At 36.7% G+C, this 20754-nt stretch overlaps 2 protein-coding genes across 2 annotated transcripts; one reads left to right on the top strand and one right to left on the bottom strand.

Annotated features, from left to right (window-relative positions):
- Positions 1-413: 413 nt before the first annotated feature.
- On the bottom strand, positions 414-8935 carry zgc:92606. Its single transcript, NM_001002707.3, is given in 5 exon segments — positions 414-879; positions 2884-3002; positions 3746-3824; positions 4432-4521; positions 8755-8935. Coding segments are annotated over 4 exon segments (354 nt in total). The 5' UTR covers positions 8755-8935; the 3' UTR covers positions 414-813.
- Positions 8936-10489: 1554 nt separating this feature from the next.
- leng8 (leukocyte receptor cluster (LRC) member 8) lies at positions 10490-20125 on the top strand. The gene is given in 15 exon segments (NM_001089519.1): positions 10490-10749; positions 11405-11540; positions 11647-11784; positions 12919-12993; positions 13087-13507; positions 13591-13768; positions 13885-14055; positions 14183-14410; positions 14526-14690; positions 14980-15274; positions 15383-15484; positions 15558-15626; positions 15723-15852; positions 15971-16178; positions 16287-20125. Coding segments are annotated over 15 exon segments (2520 nt in total). The 5' UTR covers positions 10490-10708; the 3' UTR covers positions 16450-20125.
- Positions 20126-20754: the final 629 nt, after the last annotated feature.

The raw sequence follows: 20754 nt of genomic DNA, 5'->3' as shown, positions 1-20754 counted from the left end.
TCTGCTCGTCTCGTCTCAGGGTGCGAATGAGAGCGAATGCTGACGGCCGCATGCTTCTGACTGTGTGTGCGTGCACACACACATAAGCACGCGGTCTTTCGCAACACATAACTGGAAAGGGGGCGGTATATGATGCATATAATTGTTTATCTTGATTAATGCTTTTTTATAATCGTTTGAAATCGAAATCGGATTTTGGATTTATTGTACAGCCCTGTATAATAGTGGAGCATTTTATGCCTTTTTCTACCTCAACACTTATCCTCTCCCGCGCCCCCCTTGTGAACTCTGGCGCCCCCCTTAGGGGGGCGCGGACCCCAGGTTGGGAACCACTGCTTTAGAAGGTATGCATAAACTTAAACACAAGATATTTGGGCACAACAAAAAAAAAAATGCTCAAAGCCATCTAAAACATTTGAAAGATTTTTTATTATGTGCACAAAAGTTATTTATAATACTTTACAAAAAAAAAAAAAACACTATTTGCATTAAATACAAATGATGCGCTCCTGGGAGAGAAAGATGTAATATATACTTGCTTACTACAACTTTTTTGTTTCTCCAAAATTTATTTTTGTTTTTTCCCTCTCTTTATCGTCTCTCTGTCCAAATACTTTACTGACAAGAATCTGTTCAGTGTAACACATTCGAGTTTCCTCCAAATACTGATAAATAAAAACAGCACCCATTAGACCCCGTTATCAACAATGCTTCCTTTAGGTACAATGTTTTAAACATGGGATAAATAGTTGTAAAATAATGCATCATCTTTCTCTCTCGTTCTCTGTTTCCACTGTACGTCTGTCCTCACTCTCAGGCTCCATAAACGCTCTCATTACTGTACGTCATATACAGGAACAGGTCTTCCTCATGGTGTTCCTAAAAACACACAGACATGGATGATATAGTACATTTAGGTCAGTACCTGTATTTGTTTACAGGCAACACATTACAATCAGGTTTCATTTGTAAACAACATTAACCAATGTGAATAAACAATGAAAACAAGCATTACAAACCTTAAACTCGAATTTAGCTTATTAGAAATAGCATTGAACATTTGCATGTTTTATTAAATAATTTTAACCAAAATCATGAAATGCAATTGTTTCTGATGTCCCTAAAGTGTTCATGTGAAGTTTCAGCTCAAAATAACCCACAAATAATCTATTATAACTCTTTAAATCTGCCCCTTTTAGGGTCCATTCTGAATTGTGCTATTTTGGTGATTATCGCTTTAAATTCAAATAAGATGGGTGGAGCTTAAATGCCTATGTGTCAGCACAGTGGCATATCCAAAACTCTAATGGCAGATGGCTGCTTCTCATTCAGGGTTGTTTATGCTAATGAGGGAGTCACTAATGGGCGAGGCTTTCCCCCTCAGATGACATGTTCAAAGGGTGAATGCCAATTAAAGTGTTTTAAAAAGTTAATTAGATAATGAATGAAGTGAAACTGAATAATTTTTTGTGGTAATAATTTATTTTTTTAAATAATATTAAAATGTAAAAAAGTGTGTATTTTTACTGTTCAAAAGTTAGTTCAACAATATTCAGCAAAGACAGATTAATCAAATTTATAAAATACAGTGGTTCCTCGCTATAACGCTGTTGACCTTTCACAGCCTCGCAGTTTTGCTAACTTTTTGACATGCTTTTTAGTACAGCACATTGTGTTCTGCGTCCTGATTAGCACGCTGTGTTCTGCGTCTCGACTGGCTGTATACCATTGTCATTCAATCTCCTCCAAACAATGTCACCTGTATAGTACAGAATGCATTCAGCTTGCCAAATTTACATAAATCTTCGATCGCTAGCAGTGTGACTCTGACGTTTCCTCCCTGCAATGTTGATGAAACATTCTGCGCACTCGAAGACAGAGGAAGATGCTACCCATGGCACAAAAAATGTAACTTCTGGACATGCTAAAGGAAGGTAGAAGCTATGCAGCTGTAGGGCACCATTATGGAATAAATAAATAAGATCAAATAGTTTTGATCTTTGGTTTAATTTCATAATACTCGACTTATTTAGAAGGTTTGAACTCGGAGAGTGTTTAAACAAGAGAGAAAAGTCTAAAAATCTTAATGCCTGTCTGAGAAAAGTGTATGAAGCGAGTTGTGAGGGGGTTTACAGCCTTAAAACATCTATAATAATGGTAAAAAATAAAGCTGACTACTTTGTGGATTTTACCTAATGCGGGTTATTTTTAGAATGCATCTCCCGCGAATAACAAGGGACCACTGTCATACAAAGTAAAGTACGTGTTACTAACTTGAACTTTCTATTCATAAAAAAATCTGGCAAAAACAACAATAAAATGGCAACATTGACAATGAATTTTACTGAGCGTCAAACCAGCATTTCAAAATGATTTCTGAATAATCAAATGTCACTCCAGTACTAAAAATTCAGTTTTACCATCAGTAAAATATGTTTTAAATTGAAATCCTTTTCATAATATTACAGTATTTTTGTTCAAATAAATGCAGTCCGAGTATAAGAAGCTTTCAAAAACATCATATTAATCTTTCTGACTATACTTTTGAATGATAGTGTGTAAATATTTCTAAAGCTTTTTTAATTAATCACATATTATTCAACACGAACAACAAATAAAATCTATTAAAATACAATTCAAGTGTATTTGTATTGTGCAGCTCTACGAAAGTTGCATGATATTACAGTCAAAATCAAAAAGTTAAGGTGTAAAAAGATAATCCTGCTTATTATCAAATAATAATAATAATATTTGTCACTAAATTTTCAATAAAAAAAAAAAAAAATTTATTTTAGGTTAAAACCAGTGATTGTTTTTGAACATCCTATGCTAAAAGAAGTTGTTTATCTTACATAGCAGCAGCAAAGAGGAAGATTGAGTTACCTCATACACCGCAGACAGGGGGGAACTGGATGGAGGGAGGGAATTTTTGACGAAAAAGAAGAGCGCTTCTTCTGGCCTCATAGACACTCGCTGTCTGATTAGGAAACAGAGCTGACCGACTGAAAGAAAAAAAAAAGAGAAAGACAGTCAGATCAAAACTTAACGACTTCTCCACAGTTTCGTTTCTTTCTCAGGAGGAAGATGGGAATGGGGAAGTTTAGGGTCAGTGAGAGTGTCCAAAATATTGAAAGAGCTTAAATTCACCGATGTTAAATTACACCAGTGGTTCTCAATTCCCCCCAGAGAAATCTCCTCAGGTCTTAAGATAATTAAGCATTCAGACGTTAATGTCCAAACATGTCTTTATATAAGTTCAGTATTGTTGTTGCAGAGGAAATATAACACAGAAAGCGGGATTTAAGTATTTTCCAGTGGGTTAGATACAAACATCTTTACCGAAGCCTCTCTACTTGACAGTTGGTCTTGCGCGCCCATCATGTTTGTAGTTTATTTACATTTTCACCTGTGTTTGTAGTTCTAATTGAATTCACATCCAACACGCAATGAACTCTGGGCAATATCAGCAGTTAGAGTATGGACGCTTCTACACTTAAAATTTTTACTGGAAATAGTAAACCATTCCGGAACTTTTTACCTGATTAAGATTTGGGACATACTAATTCTATTTTTAAATATTTAGGACGGATAGTATTCAAATTGGGACGCAGGTTTTTAAAATGAGCAGGGTGTGTGTGTGGAGGGGGGGGGAGCACTGGAATTGAGAATCACCGAATTACACATTGATTGTGTACAGTCATGAGTTGAGAGGATTTCAAATGTAAATGTATGGAGATTATTTTACCTGTGAGGTCTGAAGGAACAAGGTATTTCTTTTTGTCAAGTTCTGGAGCTCTTGATCTTGCAGCTCTCTCCACAATTATCTAAACAGACAAGCATAGAAGAAAAATTAACAAATACTACTGTGAGATCAATCAATTGGCAATTTAACTTGTGGTCATATAAAAAAATGATTGTGCACTAAAAAAGACTGGATACACCAAGTTAACCTTTAACCACCATTAGACACCATTATTGGATCATCTAGGTAGACCCATACAATTCAATGAACTCCTAGAACAAAATCCTTTCAGAGATATAGATTATTGATTTAAATAAAAAAATAATAAATTAATCCTATGCATAACATATAACATTTCAAGAAAAGCAAACATTTTTGTCCATATAATGTAATTAAATGGTGACCAATACTGTTTAATTAACTTATTTTTTTAATTGGCAACATTGTTTAAAATATGTAAAAAACAATTCTTGAAACTTGAAAGTCACAAAAATGAATTCTGGTTAATCTAATAACAGTATTTACAGTTTTTGTTAATACAAATGAACAAAATGAATATATATAATAACCAAAATACTGAAAATAAAGCTGAGAGTCACTGTTTGAAGTAGTTAAGACATTTCACCAGTTAATAATTCACTTAAGAAATCTAATTGAAAAGCGTTCTTGTTTGTTATTGAGAGACTGACCGGAATTTTATCCGGATGTTTGGCACGAACTCGTTCCCCCTCCGCTCTCCTGACCTCCAAAGGAACACTTCGCTGATACTGGCTAGACATCTGAGGGCCAAACACACATCAACATTAACCACAAACAATACAGCCTTCCTCTTGAAATGCACAGAAATCAACCTGCATATTTCTTAGAGTTACTTATAATTGTTTCTTTTATTGTCACTGATTATAATTGATTATACTCATTCAAACGCAAATAAACATGAATTGTCTGATATATATATAAAGAGTTCAGATGCAAAAACCTCTAAACGCCATTTAGACTTTTCTTCTACAATAAGCATTATTCTCTGCCTCTTATGTGTATGTTCAGTTATTTCATGTTAAAATCTATGAAAATAACCTATTATTTGTCGTAAAAATGAAATTACTGAATCAAGACACAGGAGAAAAATGCTAATTTTAGAGGAAAATTTCAGATGGCATTTAGAGGTTTTTGCATCTGAACTCTTCACATAATCATTAATAAAACATGTATGTTCTGATTTAGTCAGTGTACACATGAAGTAAAAATAAACTAGTTTTCATTAAACACTCCAGGGTATCCTGTCAGCCCACCATGGCTCTTCCTCTCCTTTGCCCTTAATCCAGATGTTCTTCATAAACATTTCTACCATGTTAAAAATAAAGAAATAGTTCATCCCATTTTTAGCTGAAAATGTGGTCCTCGCTTATGCAGAAAATGTAAATCAATGGCTACTATCACTTTAAGAAAATACACAAAATAAACAAATAAATAAAAACAATTACAGAGAGAATACAATGAATGCCTCCTCACGATATATTGTTGTCCCATAAGCAAATCAGCCTGTCTGTGCAAAATACAAAATTATTTTATAAATAACTTTTATTTAAAAAGTTTTATTTTAAATCATTTTTATTTTAAAAATTGTAACCTTTAATTCACAACTTCAACGTATAGAGTAGTAAAAAGTCTTGAGCATGTTTTTGACAATTTTCCTGTCGCATAATGGAATATGCACACAGGCACAATCTCAAAACATTGCTGTTCGGTCACAGCTTTTTAAAATTATTTAAAGTCACAAGGGTAGGCACAAGTACTGTTTTGATAAATAATACAAAATATATGCATGCCCTCACTCACTCAGCACATATGTGAGTCTGCATTAGGGCTGCAACTAACGATTATTTTGATAATCAATAAGTTGAGCATTTTATTTTCAATTATTTGTGACCATCAAGCTGCGGGCTGCAGCAAGGACAAGTAGTCTACACTGAACAATAGTTTAAACCTCCCCCTACCCTAAACCCAAATCACAGTAGTATAGGTGTTACCTTAGTGGTCGGTACAATGTCCACTACCTATTGGACCTGGTGCAGTATGTCATTGATTTTACAGACTGCAGCGAGTACATCTTGAATTAATCGGATGAAAACAAATCGCTTTTTAAATTTGACTTTTACTACATAAAATTGTAAATCAGGGTGTTATTTATGCATAAAAGTTAACTTTAAAAAATAAGAGCCATGCATCAAATTTTTATATCTTTAATTTTGACATTATAAACTTTAAATGAAAAACAACGTGTATTTTTAACAGTACATTTTTTTTCTAAATATGCAGAATATTACTAAATAAAAAGCAAAACAAGGATTGTACTCCTATTATATTCATAATATAAAAAGAGGATCACATGCTGCCAATTATCAAATATTTATTTTTGAAACAGAGGTTGAAGAACATGTAAACTTTCACTGCTCAGTGCACAAATGTCATGTTATTAGCATTTTCTAAAAACCACAATATTGAATAACTGTAATAATCTGCAGCTACTGTTGTTAGCTGATTTTAAATATGTGGTATCTCACTCTACATTTGCAACATTTAGTTTAAGCTAATTTAAAGTAGTGCCGTTTAATTGATCATCACTATATCTCATAACCATTTGCCAAGGCTGTGGATAATATGCTGTAAAAACATTTAGCTTCTTGCCAATCAGACCCATAATGTGACTGTATAAGTTCTTAGTATAATATATGTATAATTTTTATTATACTCTAAAAGTGTTGGTTGGTATTGACTTGCATTTTATGAATTACCTAGGACAGTGGTTCTCAAACTGTGGTACGTGTACCACTAGTGGTACGCAGGCTTCCCACTAGTGGTACGCGGAGGAATGAAATATGTCATGTACATGCTACATATATTTAAAAATTTATCAAAAATTATGTATATATTATACCATATATGACATATAGCCTATATTTCTGAGGTGATCTGGCATGTTTTTTTTAACTGTGCAGAGTTGTAGCTGCTTTACTGGGCCTACTACGCTACTGTATTTCAATACTACAATTTTTTTCTAAGGTGGTACTTGATGAAAAAAGTTTGAGAACCACTGACCTAGGACATTTTCACCTAAAAAAATTCTTCAATGTTTAAATATAGAAAAAAATACCACACGTATCTTTGAGTCCTGAGTAAATATGAGGCTCAAAAAGCAACATAAAACTAGTAAAATTTCTTTATATATATCAGGGCACAACAATAAGGACTGCCCAGTGGCCCGGGGCCAGCATGTGAGATGCTTGGGACAATAGACAGGATCATTACAGGCCTGATACAGTCTTAGAATCGAGAAACTGTTTGGGTTTTTAAACCTTCAAATGCTACCTTCTCTGTGATGTCATAAACACCATATTGCTTTTGGTTCCTCTTATCTGATGGCATGATGTTGTGAGCATGTTATTTTTTTCCATAACAACCAGTACAGCGAAGAGACAGCAACATCAAATGATGATGCTAAAAGAAGATGTTTGTTTTTAACTTCATGGAAGCAGACATTGCGAGGGTACACCATGACAAAAAAAAAAAAATTTAAATAAATAAAAATGGAAGTGATGTTATGTACAGTTTGCCATCAGTTTGGCAGGTCACCCACTTTTGTTTTGCAATAAAACACCTGCACATTTTCCATACTGCTACTTTTGTTTGCATAACACTTATAATTTTGCTCATTATGTTAATTAACATGTTTAGAATATTTAAATTCTAGTTTTACAAAAAAAAAATTTCTTTTAAATGTGTGGCTAAGAAATGGCTATTAGCTTTTTTTTTTGGTGGGGCCAGTGAAAATATTGGCAGGGCAAGTAAAAATCTGAACCACTGGTCCGATCGGGCCAGTAGAAAAAATCCTTAGCGTTGAACCCTGTATATTTCTCAAATAAATGTAGAATTTTTGAGTGAAATATTCCTTTAATCCCACATGACATTTTTTCACAGACCTGGCACCATACAATAGCTGAAAAATCATCTCTGTTAAAAATAAAATGTTTTAATAACAACTAAAGGAATGAAAATTGTGCACAAGCTTCGGAATCTTCCACTATAAAATACAGAGGCGGTGACGCTTGTTTGTTTTGTTTATGTTCACCCAACCATACTTGTGCCCTGCAGAGGCACATTACATAATACTGGCATAAACACACACACACACCTCTAATTGAAACAAAAATAAAACAAACATGACTATTTTGCTTTCATTCCCATATACTTTGACATCTGAATAGCAGAGTGTCCAAAGAACATGCCAGAAAGTGAATCTAATAAAGATCATGTGGTCCAAAATGACTGGATGACTAGAAGGTATCTTTTTTGTGTCCTAAATAGCACATTTAAGAGCACTGTAGCTGCATTAAAGCATCTATCAATGTGTGTGCATTTCTTTTCTGGTCATTTACGATACCAAATGTAGGTACTCTGAATACCATAGCATAGTACATACATAAACACTTTTATTCAGTACAGTGGTATTATAAAATGCAATTTCACCACTCATATCCATCTCATTATAAGCCATCATAAATCATATCATATTAGACGTCAACAGGTTTTTTATTTTTGTAATACTTGACGGTATTGCGAAGGAGACAAGCTGGAACAGGGAGTGCTGCAATGCGAAAACATGTCCTCCACTGTACTGCCCTCTCTGCTGCACAATTACATTTACTCAGCTTTTAATAATAATAATAAATAGAGATAATAATCTGCTGCCAACAGTAATTACGTGATATAGTAAGATAACTACAGTCATAAACAACAGCTAATGACGTAGGGCCGCGAGCTCATATGATCTGACCTGCTAACATTATTCCGCCCTATCGCTGTTAAAGGAACAAAAGTGAAATGAATGCGGGTAACCGCGAGTCTGGTGTTTAAATCTGTGATCCACCACAAAATCCACGAAAGTTTGCACCCTGAAACTAACTTTACCCACAAACTGGGGTTATGGATGGCTGCGGTAAAAGAAAACATACCTTGGGTGAAAACTGGTGAATTCAGGATAAAACCAAATTTAACGCCTGTCTTCCCCTCTTGGACGAAAATCAGATGCCCGTATCAGCGAAGCAATTAAAGTAATGACTTAAACTCAATAACTTTTTTATTATAAGTCGCCTTCTATGTTGAAGATGTCGACTGGCCCACTTCTCCGACTAAACAACAACAAATGATGCACCGCCTCTTTCTGAGAACTAACCAATGGGAATGAGGAAAATAGACTGACAGAACGTCAAGCAATTTAGGGGAGAGAGAAGGCGGGATTTAAACGTGTTGACAGTGCTTCAATTGGCCAGAGAGTGGTGTCACTCAAGCATTTTGTAGTCAGTGGAACCAATCATAACAAAGGAAAATTAGGCCAATGAACAGAGGTCTACAGTGTAGCTGTAAATACGTGTCTGACGTGTCCTTATCCAGGCAACCAGCATGTGATGGTAGCAACCCAGGACAGAGACAATAAACAGTTTTGGGAAGTAAAAAAAGCTAGTCGTTTTTACTAACTAACTAAATAACTAACTTGTAATAAAATTGTAATTTAATACAATTTTGTCTAATGAACGAACATTATTTTTATTTACAGAATTTATCCCAAGAAACAAAATTCCTATTACATTACTGGAATTTACGATACTAACGGGCGCAATGCCTGCTGGTACATCAGCACTTTCTATTTGTCCTCCTAAACCTGAACAGACCTCAGTCAGTTAACTGTTTCTCTGGATTTAAGCCTATGAATGACAAAATTAGATCTTTATAATCTTAAAAGAAAATATGTCTATGTTCTATACCATATGTTGTTTTTTACTGGAACAATATCTTTAATAATGTAAACTGGACTCAAGTAATATATGGACATTACCTCAATTTTTAATTCAATTTAATTAATTTTTTTTATTTTTAAATAAAAAAGCAATTAAAACAGTTCCTTTAACACTTTTGCTATTATAATTTTTTAGTAATGTTTGTATGCATTTGCTGTAGTAAAATTGCATTTAATGACTCTTGTCAATAACTAAAATTAGAAAAATGTGTGTAAAATATTTATGTAATTCGATAATTATGCTCCCTCTCCTTAGGTGATTTTGTTGTATAAACAACTGTACATGCAGGTTCTTCTAAAAAATATTTATAATGTTGTTTTCTTATTATTTAGGACAGTGAACAAAAAATATCAAGCTATTTAATTTAAATAAATGAACCCCAAAATGTAAAATGTCCCCCAAGCTTTGTTAAAATTACTAGTATTTTACAGATACTAAGAGACATGCAAACTTGGTATGAACAAATGCCCTGGTAGAATAAGTAACAGCATGAGGAGAACCAAGTGTAGTAAATAATTTTAAATACTTATATCATACAGGTCATACCAGGCACAATAAGTATATTCCTTATTCTCTGACTGACAGTATTTTTGAAACATTACACAAACATCCAGAATAAGAGATTACTCTCTTCGACATGTTGTATTTCTGCATTTCCTTTTTTGCACAAAAAATATACTTAATCCATTTATGACTGTACACATATTCTGGCCTGTTTGCCATTAAGCGTATGTGTGGTTTGCTCTGCTCGTATGCAGAACATTCAGTCCTCCAAAAATGAAAAATAAATAAATCAAGTCCTCCAATGAGAGAACGCGGAAGAACATTTCCGGCGACTGCGTCCTCACCGGCAGCCATTTTGTTTGAGGTGTTGACATTCATCCGTTGAGTTCGGAGAACTAGTTGATATGGGCTTCAGTTTAACTCTGATATCGACAGGAACGTATTTAATTTAAGACAGTCGGTATACACTATTGTTAAACATTTTTGTAGCAGATTATATAGTAAATATTTTCTATTAAGCGTTAGTACGATTTCTTTTCTCATATTTGCGTAGATTTTTTTCTACGAGCTAACAGTAACTAACTGGTTAACTGTTAGCTCTGGCAAAATGGCGGCGAATGCGGCTCAACAAGCCCCGACACAAAACTGGTAAGGCGTATTTATATCTCATTAATGACAACTTCACGTTTCTAACGAATTTTGTCTGTTAAACGTCTGTCTCACCAAAAGGTTTCACTGCATATTTTGAGGTACAAATAGGTGTAACAATCGATTGAGATTTTGGCGTTCGCTAGCTTATCCGCTTCTCTTTGCAGATTTAACGATTTTTTTTCGTTGTATCGGCCTGCCATTTTTAATAAGTTGGATATAGGTTGATGTTTTTATTTTAATCTTTTTTTGTTTTCTGTTAAAGGTAGTCCATACTAGAACTGGAATCGAGTGGAATTAACGCCTGTCTTGTTGTAAAGGCCTCATTGGTGACCAGCATATTTAACATTGCTAAGTTACACTGTTTCTTATCGTTATGGCTTTTAATCAAAACACTTTTAGCAAAACAAGCCAGACACAGTATGCTTAACAAATCTGAACAAGTTATAGGAAATGCAATGACTCTTAAAATTCACTTGCCAAAATAACGTTACGAATATTACACCGTCTGCAGTCAGTTTTTGTTTGTATATGAACCTTGTTTTGTGTGGGTCACGGTGTGCTTGTGTAGATGTATGTAAATGTTTTTAAAAGGTCTGATATGCCGTGAACTAAAATCCATATTACGTTTACCTTACCATGTTTTGATCTGCAGGCCGTATGGTAACAATTCAAGTGGTGAAGGCCCAGTCCACGAGAACCCAGAATGGGAAAAGGCCCGACAGGCTCTAGCATCCATCAGTAAAAGTCAAAACTCTACCAAACCTTCAACTAATCAAACCACACAACAGGTTAGTGTTTCATGAGAATAGAGGTGGACATTTTTATCAGTTTTCAACTCATGCTTTATTGCGTGGTAAAATGGTTGATTTTTAATTTTTCTTATTTTTCTGTTAGGCTGGACAGTATCAGGCGGCAGTTACAGACTCCTCTGCAATGCAGCAGCAGCAGTATTATCAGCAGTGGTATCAACAGAACCAACAGCAGTATGCTGGTTACCCTTATCCTTATAACTACTACTACCCCATGCCTCCGGTAAATAAATGCACTCCTACATTTTTGAACGTGTATCTATAAAAAGTCCTTATCCATTTCCCTTTAAATCTTAACCGAAAGGTTAGCTGCAGAGAGTAAGCAGTTTTTTTTTTTTTTTTTTTTTTAAGCGTTTGTGTTGGATTGGAGCTTTTATACCACACACTGAAGCAGCATTGCTGCAATTATTTTGGTCCTTGGTCTATTTTTAACACGCTGATTACGTTCAGTTAAAGTGATAATGCATTAGTTATGACCAAAAACAAATAGAAAAAATTGACAGCCGAAAAAGTAGAAGTTTTACCCAAAAAATGCATGGACAATTTCCACTGGTTTTTATATTGTCAATCAAATGAACTGAAACGATTTTAAAAATGCAACAAGTATTTGTTTGGGTCTGAACTACAAAACTACATTTAAAACAAAATTTAGTGTCAGTTTTGCTTAAGTTGCAAACTAGTTTGATTGTGTATAATTATACATTATAACTATATTTGTATAAATATTACTACAACTGTACATCATGCTGACAATAAAAACAAAATCACATGAATTCACAGGCAATTGTCTTCTGAGTGCACCCAAAAAGACATGAATGACACTCTTCATGGAGCTTGAGAAGCATAAAGTTCTTTATGATCTACATATATATAGTAAAAAAGACTTGCAGGTTAAAGAAGCAGCATAGGAGGAAGGTATCATGGCTCTTGTTGCAGATTATTTTAGATGGATAGATAGATTGATTGATTGATTAATTGATAGATTGATTGATAGATAGATTGATCTGTGCAATAGCTGCTGCTTAGGTTGCACACTGCTGGTGTAAAAAGCAAATGCCTGCCTGCTGCTTCCTGGTCTCCCTACACACTGTTCACACACTGCTTTTGCTCTGGTTGCGCATGCAGTGTGAAGAAGGCGTTACCTGAAACGGGGCTAAATGTGTCAGAGTGGTTGAGCTTAAGTGCATCATGACAGCCATAAAGCAGAGAAACAGCTTCATTCTGTGATTTCTCTGTGGCATCTCTCTGGGCTGAAGTGAACCGTACCTTTGCATTTGCAGTGGTTTACTTGCTGTTAACACAAAAATCACTACAAAAAATATTTATTAGTTTTTTTATTTTTTATCATCCCTCCTAGTATGGTGGTCCATATCCTCCAGGACAGTATGGTGTACCCGGGGGCTACCAGACACCCACTACCCCTACTGGACAGGTATAGACTTTTTTTGTGGGTTTCTGTTGGCCAAATGTATATCACATAGGTGTGTAAGCGTAAAGTAATGCTCTATTTTTCTCTCTATTTCAGGCCCCCTCCATGCCTACAATGGAGGATCAGTCCTCAAATTATCCCCCCCAACCTCCTCCTCCTGCAACCCCTCAACCCCCCCCTCAAAGTCCTACGTCCAGTGACCAGCCCCCACCCCCTCCTCCACCCCCCATACCTCCCCAACCCAATGCCCAGTACCCCCGTCCACCATCCCAAACCCCCTACAGCCCTAATGGTGTCCTGCCGTACAGCCCTACAGATTCAAACCCTATGATGCGGGGATACAATCCAGGGCAGATCCGGCCAGGGTACCAGGGTTACCAGACTCCAGTATATCAGCCCCATCAGCAGCAGGCTCCAGCACCAGGCCTGTACGGAGGCGCAGGCAGGGTGGATGCTAAAAAACCTAACAATAGCAATATGAACAAAGGTGGCCAGCAGCTGTGGCAGCGCATGAAACGTACGCATATGTGTCCTCGTAATATGTGAATTATGTAGTGTGTAATTTAAGTATCTCCTAATGCTTTCTTTTCTTTTCAACAGAGGCACCAGGAACAGGCGCTGTTAAATTTAATATACCCAAACGCCCTTACGTCATGTCCAACCAAAACTTCCCGCCAGGTGAGCAGGGCCCTGGATTGGCTCCCCCCACTGCAACCAACCCATCATCTGGCTCTACTAGTGCAACATCCAGTGCTTCAACGGGAGGTGCCCAAACACGGTAAATGTTGTGGTAGTGTTTAAAATTAAGAGGCTGGTTGAAATATGCTTGTCTTGGAAGTAAATGATTGCATATACCTAGACTGAACGGGACAAAACTGTGTTTTTTTAAAATAGGCCTCAAGATTGGCCACAGGCCATGAAAGAGTATGTACAACGCTGCTTTACAGCCTGTGAATCTGAAGAGGATAAAGATCGTACTGAAAAGATGCTGAAAGATCTTCTGCAGTCCAGATTACAGGACGGCTCTGCTTACACTATTGACTGGAACAGAGAACCACTGCCAGAGTGAGTTGCATCAAATTTTTTTTGGAACTATTAATTCAGTTCAGCTTTCTTTTCTATGAGTGGCTCATTCAAATTGAGCTTTCGAGCTACTTAACTACTGCCACTAAACAAGTGTTCTCTTTAATAGTCTAAAGCCAAAACCATCTCGCTGGGAGGTGATGCCTCAACTTTCTCAGGAAAATAGTATTGGAAGGGGTGGAGCCACACGTGGCAGGGGCGGAGCCAGTCTGGGTAACTATAGAAATGTCTTTTCTCAAAGAAGTCCCTCTTCCAGCTCCTCTGGGTCATCCCGCTCCTCTTCACGATCGCCTTCCCCTCACAGCCGACACAGGGACAGGAGTAGACATCACCGCAGGTAATGTGCTGGCTTGCAAGCTTGGTTAATCTAATAAAGCAGATCAAGTCACTTAAAGTTGATTGAAATTGGAAGATCGACAGGATTTGACGAGTGGTTATTTTTCCTCCTCCAGTGACTCTGGCTCACAGTCAGACGGCAGCATGTCGAGTGATCTTCGACTCTCATTGACCCGCAGGCAGCAAAAGGGTGGCAGAGGCCGCGGGGCAGAAAGAGAGAGAGGCAGAGGAGCTGCTGGGGAGAGAGGCAGAGGAAGAGGCAAAGCAAACAGAGGGCGGAGGTAAGATATCAGTGCTAGTACACTAGATTTAAATGCCTTGCACCCAGTCAAAGGTGTCAAACTCAGTTCTTGGAGGGCCAAAGCTCTGCACAGGTTAGCTTTAACTATAAACAGACCGGATCAAACTAATTAAGTCCTTCAGGCTTGGTTTAAACCTCCAGATAAGTGTATTGAAGCAGGGTTGTGGTCCTCCTGGAACTGAGTTTGACACCGCTGCACTAGGCGATTATTTTATCAATTTTGGCAGTTTGTTAGAGGTCTCATTACTTTCTCCTATGACTTCTTTCAGGAATATGGAAGACCTAGCCAGTGGCGTTGGTAAAAAACGTAAAGGCGGTAATGCAGGCCTTGACTTTCACGACCCAAATCGTGAAGCAAAGAAACAGAGCCGTGCAGCACGCTTCCACACTAAACTACGCACTGAGCCCCTGGTGTTAAACATCAATGTTTTTGACCTCCCCAACGGTACCCAAGAGGGATTAAGTTGGGATGACTGCCCCATAGTTGGCACCTGCCAGGACATCACAAAAAACTACCTCCGTCTCACCTGTGCCCCAGATCCTTCAACCGTCAGGCCTGTACCTGTGAGTGTTTCTCAGAATGTTGCTTGTCTTTTGAGTGAATGATTTGTGTTATTTGTGGTCCGTGGTTGTCTGTTTCATACAAAAATTGCTTTAAAAATTGTGTTTTAGGTGTTGCGAAAATCCTTGATTGCAGTAAAGGCTCATTGGAAAAGCAATCAGGACTACGTCTACGCATGTGAACAAATGAAATCCATAAGACAGGATCTAACTGTAAGTGATGACTTTTAGTACCATTTACCTGTTTTGCCTTTTTTAGTGTCTTATTTTGAAATGTCTTAATCAGGTGCAAGGTGTACGTACAGACTTTACAGTGGAGGTGTATGAGACGCATGCTCGCATTGCTCTGGAAAAGGTATGAAGGGAAATGTCTTTGTTGAATTAAGTCACAGTATTTTACTATTACTGTGTTGGTATTAGACAACCAACCTCACTATTCTGTTGTTTTTAGGGCGACCATGAGGAGTTCAACCAGTGTCAAACACAGCTGAAGGCGCTGTATAAAGACTGTCCATCAGACAACGTTGGAGAATTCACTGCCTACAGACTTATCTACTACATCTTTACTAAGAACTCTGGAGGTATAGCTATAAATTGCTTTTGCTTAATCAGCAGTTTAATATTTATTTTTATTATTTTGCGGTTCTTATGTATTCTCGTATGAAGCCTTTAATAATCTTGTTTTTTTATTTTTAATAGACCTGACTACTGAGCTTGTGTATCTTACCACTGAGCTCCGTGCTGATCCTTGTGTAGCTCATGCTCTTGAGCTCCGTACGGCCTGGGCGCTGGGCAACTTCCACCGATTTTTCCGACTATATCAGAAAGCTCCACGCATGGCTGCTTACCTTATCGACAAGTTTGTGGAGCGTGAAAGAAATATAGCTCTGAGGGCCATTCTTAAATCGTGAGTAGAGATGCCAGCGTGAAGAATGACTGGGAATTATACCATTATTAATTTCACATCTAACTTCATTGCCTTTTTTTTCCCCTCTTCTTTCCCCTCTCTATGCAGGTTCAGGCCCTCTGTGTCGGTGGAGTATGTTCAGTCCAGCTTGGCCTTCCCAGATTTAGACACATGTTTAGCCTTTCTAACAGGGCTAGGAATATCATTCACCCCCTCTGACCCAAGCAAAATAGACTGTAAAGTCAGTTCAGCTAGTCTTACAACCTCATAGTAGTGGGGAAGGGTTGGGGAGACCACCGAATGTACATTTATAGAGCTTATATAGACAGATTGTAGAAAAGCCACCAGATATCTACACAGTAAACAAGCACTCAGATTCTAGAGCTGATCATATTTATAAAGATATCTCAGATCTATTTAACTCTTGTAGAGTGATGGACCTTCTGACAGATGGACAGTCGATACATCCACACACAGGGACTTAGTGGCCATTTGAAGACTTAGAATAACCAATTCACAAAACCCATTTAGTCAAGCATCAGGCAACCAAGTACTTGAAGAATTTCCCCCACACCAAAAGATAAAAGGGGCAAAGATTAGCTGGGGTCAGGTCACCAGGACACATCATAGATGGAGCTCATAAAGCATTTTCAAGCTAACAGTGTTGTGTGTTCTCATGTTTCTCTCCTCTTAAGCAAACGGCCTCAAAGCTCAAGACGTGAAAGCTTCATGGTTAATGCTGGAAATAGTCTGAGCCAACTGCTTTACCAGCTCACGGCAGTGCAAAGGCAAAGAATCCTTCTGCAAGATCTTTAATGGACTTTAAAGCAAATAGAGCTTTGGTGCAATCCTTCAAGCAAGAAGAGGATGGTTTGTATGCTCCGTTTTCTTTGCCAAGATGTCTTCAGTAAGTCAGTAGAGAGGCTTCGTTAGATCTTCCGTCTCCCCTCATCTTCAACATCCTAATGCTGATAGCAAATAATATTTGGACTGAGTTCTAACAAGATCACCTTCAGAGATGCAAGTTAGGCCCTATTCCACACTATCACCACTTACACCCCTTTCCCACAGTCTACTGCCCCTTTCTCTCCTACACATGGCGTGTCATCACTCAAGAAGCTGGCCTTCATAAGTCACATCCTACTAATCACTCCTCAACACACAGGAAGCACAAGTCAGAGACTCAGTTTTTCCACTTCCCACCACAGCTGTGAGCTGAATTGGGCCAACAATGTCCATGCTCATCCAGGTCCACCTAGTGCAGTTAATTCATCATTAAGTTTGACCATCGTCGACTGAAGAGAGAAGTCCCCTCAAGCATTACCCATACAAGGTCCCTACGCCCTACTTAACCTCATTCAGGAGGAAAAGCAAGATCTGTTTCCCCTAATGGCAAGATGGAGTGTGTCTTCCTCCGTTCTCTCAGGCAATCATCTCATTTCTGCAATGGATACCTTTGATCTGCTGGGGTTTGGAAACACATGGGTTTGTATGGCACCTTAAGCTTCGGCCACATCTACTGGTAATGGCTGGTAAGGAGGACTTGATGTTTTGAAATCGTGGTGGATCTTCGTTCTGCTTGAGTTGAGGTGTTACCATGGTCAAGCTTGGCTTGTGAGGCTTTATTCAACCCTGCTGGCAGGTTTTGAGTATCATCTCATTTTACAAATGAGCCTAATACAGAACCTTGTTGCACCCCTTTTTGATTTTTTTTCTTTTGTTGATTTGCTATCGAACAATCTATAAAAAAAACTGATTAGATTTGCTCAATTTACATGTTGCGATGCAGTATTACATCTCAGAGATTCATATGGCATCATGGCCGTTTAGTTGACAGAGGCATAAAAATTGTTACAAAGTTCTTCTAGTCCTTGATTCCTAATAGTCTTGCAACCTAATTATCACTTTCATTAAAAAGGAACAAGCTTTTTAATATTTTTTGCATCTGAAAAAATGACATTTATTTAATGATTTGTTCATCCAGCATAGATCTGAAATAAGTCTGCTTCTGCAAGCTTTGCTCAGGGTCACTAAGAGGATCCCCATATGTGAAACATGTACATATGTAGTCATGTAAAAAAAAACGTGTAAAGTGAGATTTATGTTTTCCATTTTACTACTTTAGTTTCATTTTTGTACAATGGTAAGTGTCGTTTTGATCTATACAGTACATTTACTGGCAGTTTTTAAACTTTATTTTTTGGGTGGTGAGCATGTGCGCACAGATGAGTGGATTACTGCAAATAAGTGGCATTTTCACATGTGATTACAAATTCTCTCTTTAGACACTCGATGGGTGATGTTAGAAAGTCAAACTCAAACTCATGAATTGATAAAGTAACTGCAAGTCTTTCTTGATTTGTTATTAAGAATAATCGACCATTTATTTTGTTTTTTATTATTAAAGGCAAATAAATCGTCACCTACAAGCTTATCCAACAGTAAGAGTTCCAATTTGGTTTAATCGCTATTTTAACATGCTTTTTTTCCATAGAGTTTTGTTTCATAATCTGATGAACGCTTCATTTTGAAAGTAGGAAATCTATGGGTTCATGTTTTCCTATTTTAATGTTGATTTTGATTATATTAGAGCTTGATTCTGTTCACATGCTTGTATATGATTGTACATTGTAAATGATTCACTGATGCTGTTATTTGCCACATTGACGTTGCTCTCCTCTTCTTCTCAACCTTTACCCCTTCCCACCTCTCATTCTCCTCTGCTCCTGCACTCCTTCATTACCAGATTCTCTCTATCTGTCTTCCTCCTTGCAGTCATACACATGGAGCAAAGCAAGAGATGAAAACATGAGGGCAAAACTAATCCAGAGGCACTGGAAAAATGAGTCATCCAGACAGCGGCCTGCCCGGTCATCTTTGTGCTTCTTGTCTGATGCCTTTGTTATTTTGAGGAGAGCTTGATTTCAAATGTGCAATGTTATTTCTGCCAATTCTCAAAACCGTGACGAAAGTGAAGATGTGTGAATTGTGTGTTAGGAATGGCTTTATCTAGTGTGTAGTGGAATTGCTTCTGTATGTTCAGGTATGTCCTTTATTTTTTTTCAGACTTTTTTTGTTTGTTTTAACAGGTTTTTTTCTTTACTGTTAGATGTATTTGACTGCTTTTTTGTTTGTTTGTTTATTGATTTTTTTTTTTTTAATTAATTTTTTTTAATGCTGCTTTATTTTTTGTATGACCCGATTTCTAATGTTTCCTTTTGGTTGTTTGGTGGACATACCTGGTCATACAGATATTTACTGACTTTTCATGTTAACTAAATGTTGAAATAAGTTGGCGAAAGTGTTGAATTTGACTGCAATTTCTAATGGTAATGTTTTGGCTGCCCGTGATGCTCATCAAATGTTAATCATCTCAAGTAATACCACTGGTTTTTGTTTATTTTTCATGAACTGTATTTTTTTAGCTTTTACCGTTGGTGTATAATATCTTCACAGCAGTATTACTAACAGATTTCACCCCTCTCCTCAAATGTTGCCTGTCCTCTTGCATATCCTTCTTTTCTCTGCTCTTATTTATTTTTTTGCTCATTATTTGTTGCATTTAGATTAGCCTCTGTAAGTGTTCTCTCTGACATTTATTTATTTATTTTTTTTAGCCATTGACTGCTTTTCCTCATGTTTTTTTCTTTTCTCTCTATCTCTCTGTCTTCTGTTCTTCCTGCATGTTGTTCTTCTGTCTCCCTGCTCTTTCCTCTGTATTGTGTTGTATTGCAATATTGCGATTGATTTCTGTGTGCTCAGTGCTTGGCAGTAAGTATCTCCAACAGGACTGTGCTTGCAACTGTTTTTCTTTTTACAGCTCCGCCTCTCAAAGCCCTAATGTTTCTGAGCTCATTTACACAGAAAATACTGCCCTTTGTAGATACTGAACTGTACATACTGTACCTACTTTCTTATATTGGGAAAAAATAAAGAATTAAATCAGATTTGTTGATTGTCATTTAACCACAGAAAGCATTTGTTGACTTTGCACGACAGTTCTCATGTATGGTTTTATTGGTTCAATTTTAAATGATTTTTGTAGTTAAATGCTGGATCACTAATAATACAGATGTTGTATTATTAAAAAATGTTGTATAAGTAATACAACAAGCGTTTATGAATAGTTTGGGCTAGCTTTTCCACCTGGACATTGCTTTTCAATGCTCTTGATGAGTGAACATTAGCCAGAAAGGGAGTGTCTTTTTGTCCCTCAAGGTGTGATTTATTCATGGACATTGTTACTCCCTCAAAAGTCTGATTCAGTCCCATTCAGTGTGGTTATTTGTGTGTGTATGTATATATATATATATATATATATATATATATATATATATATATATATATATATATGTATGTATATATGTGTGTGTGTGCGTATATATATATATATATATATATATATATATATGTGTGTGTGTGTGTATAGATTTATGTATGTATATATATGTATGTATATATATATAAGTATGTATATATATATATGTGTATATATATATGTATATATATATGCATGTATGTATGTATATATATATATATATGTATATATATAAAAATATGTGTGTGTGTATGTATG

The sequence above is a fragment of the Danio rerio genome, chromosome 16, assembly GCF_052040795.2.
Source record: "Danio rerio strain M-AB ecotype USA chromosome 16, GRCz13ab, whole genome shotgun sequence".
Taxonomy (NCBI): Eukaryota; Metazoa; Chordata; class Actinopteri; order Cypriniformes; family Danionidae; genus Danio; species Danio rerio.
Note: the sequence above shows the minus strand (reverse complement) of the source record. Positions and strands in the feature narration are given on the sequence as shown.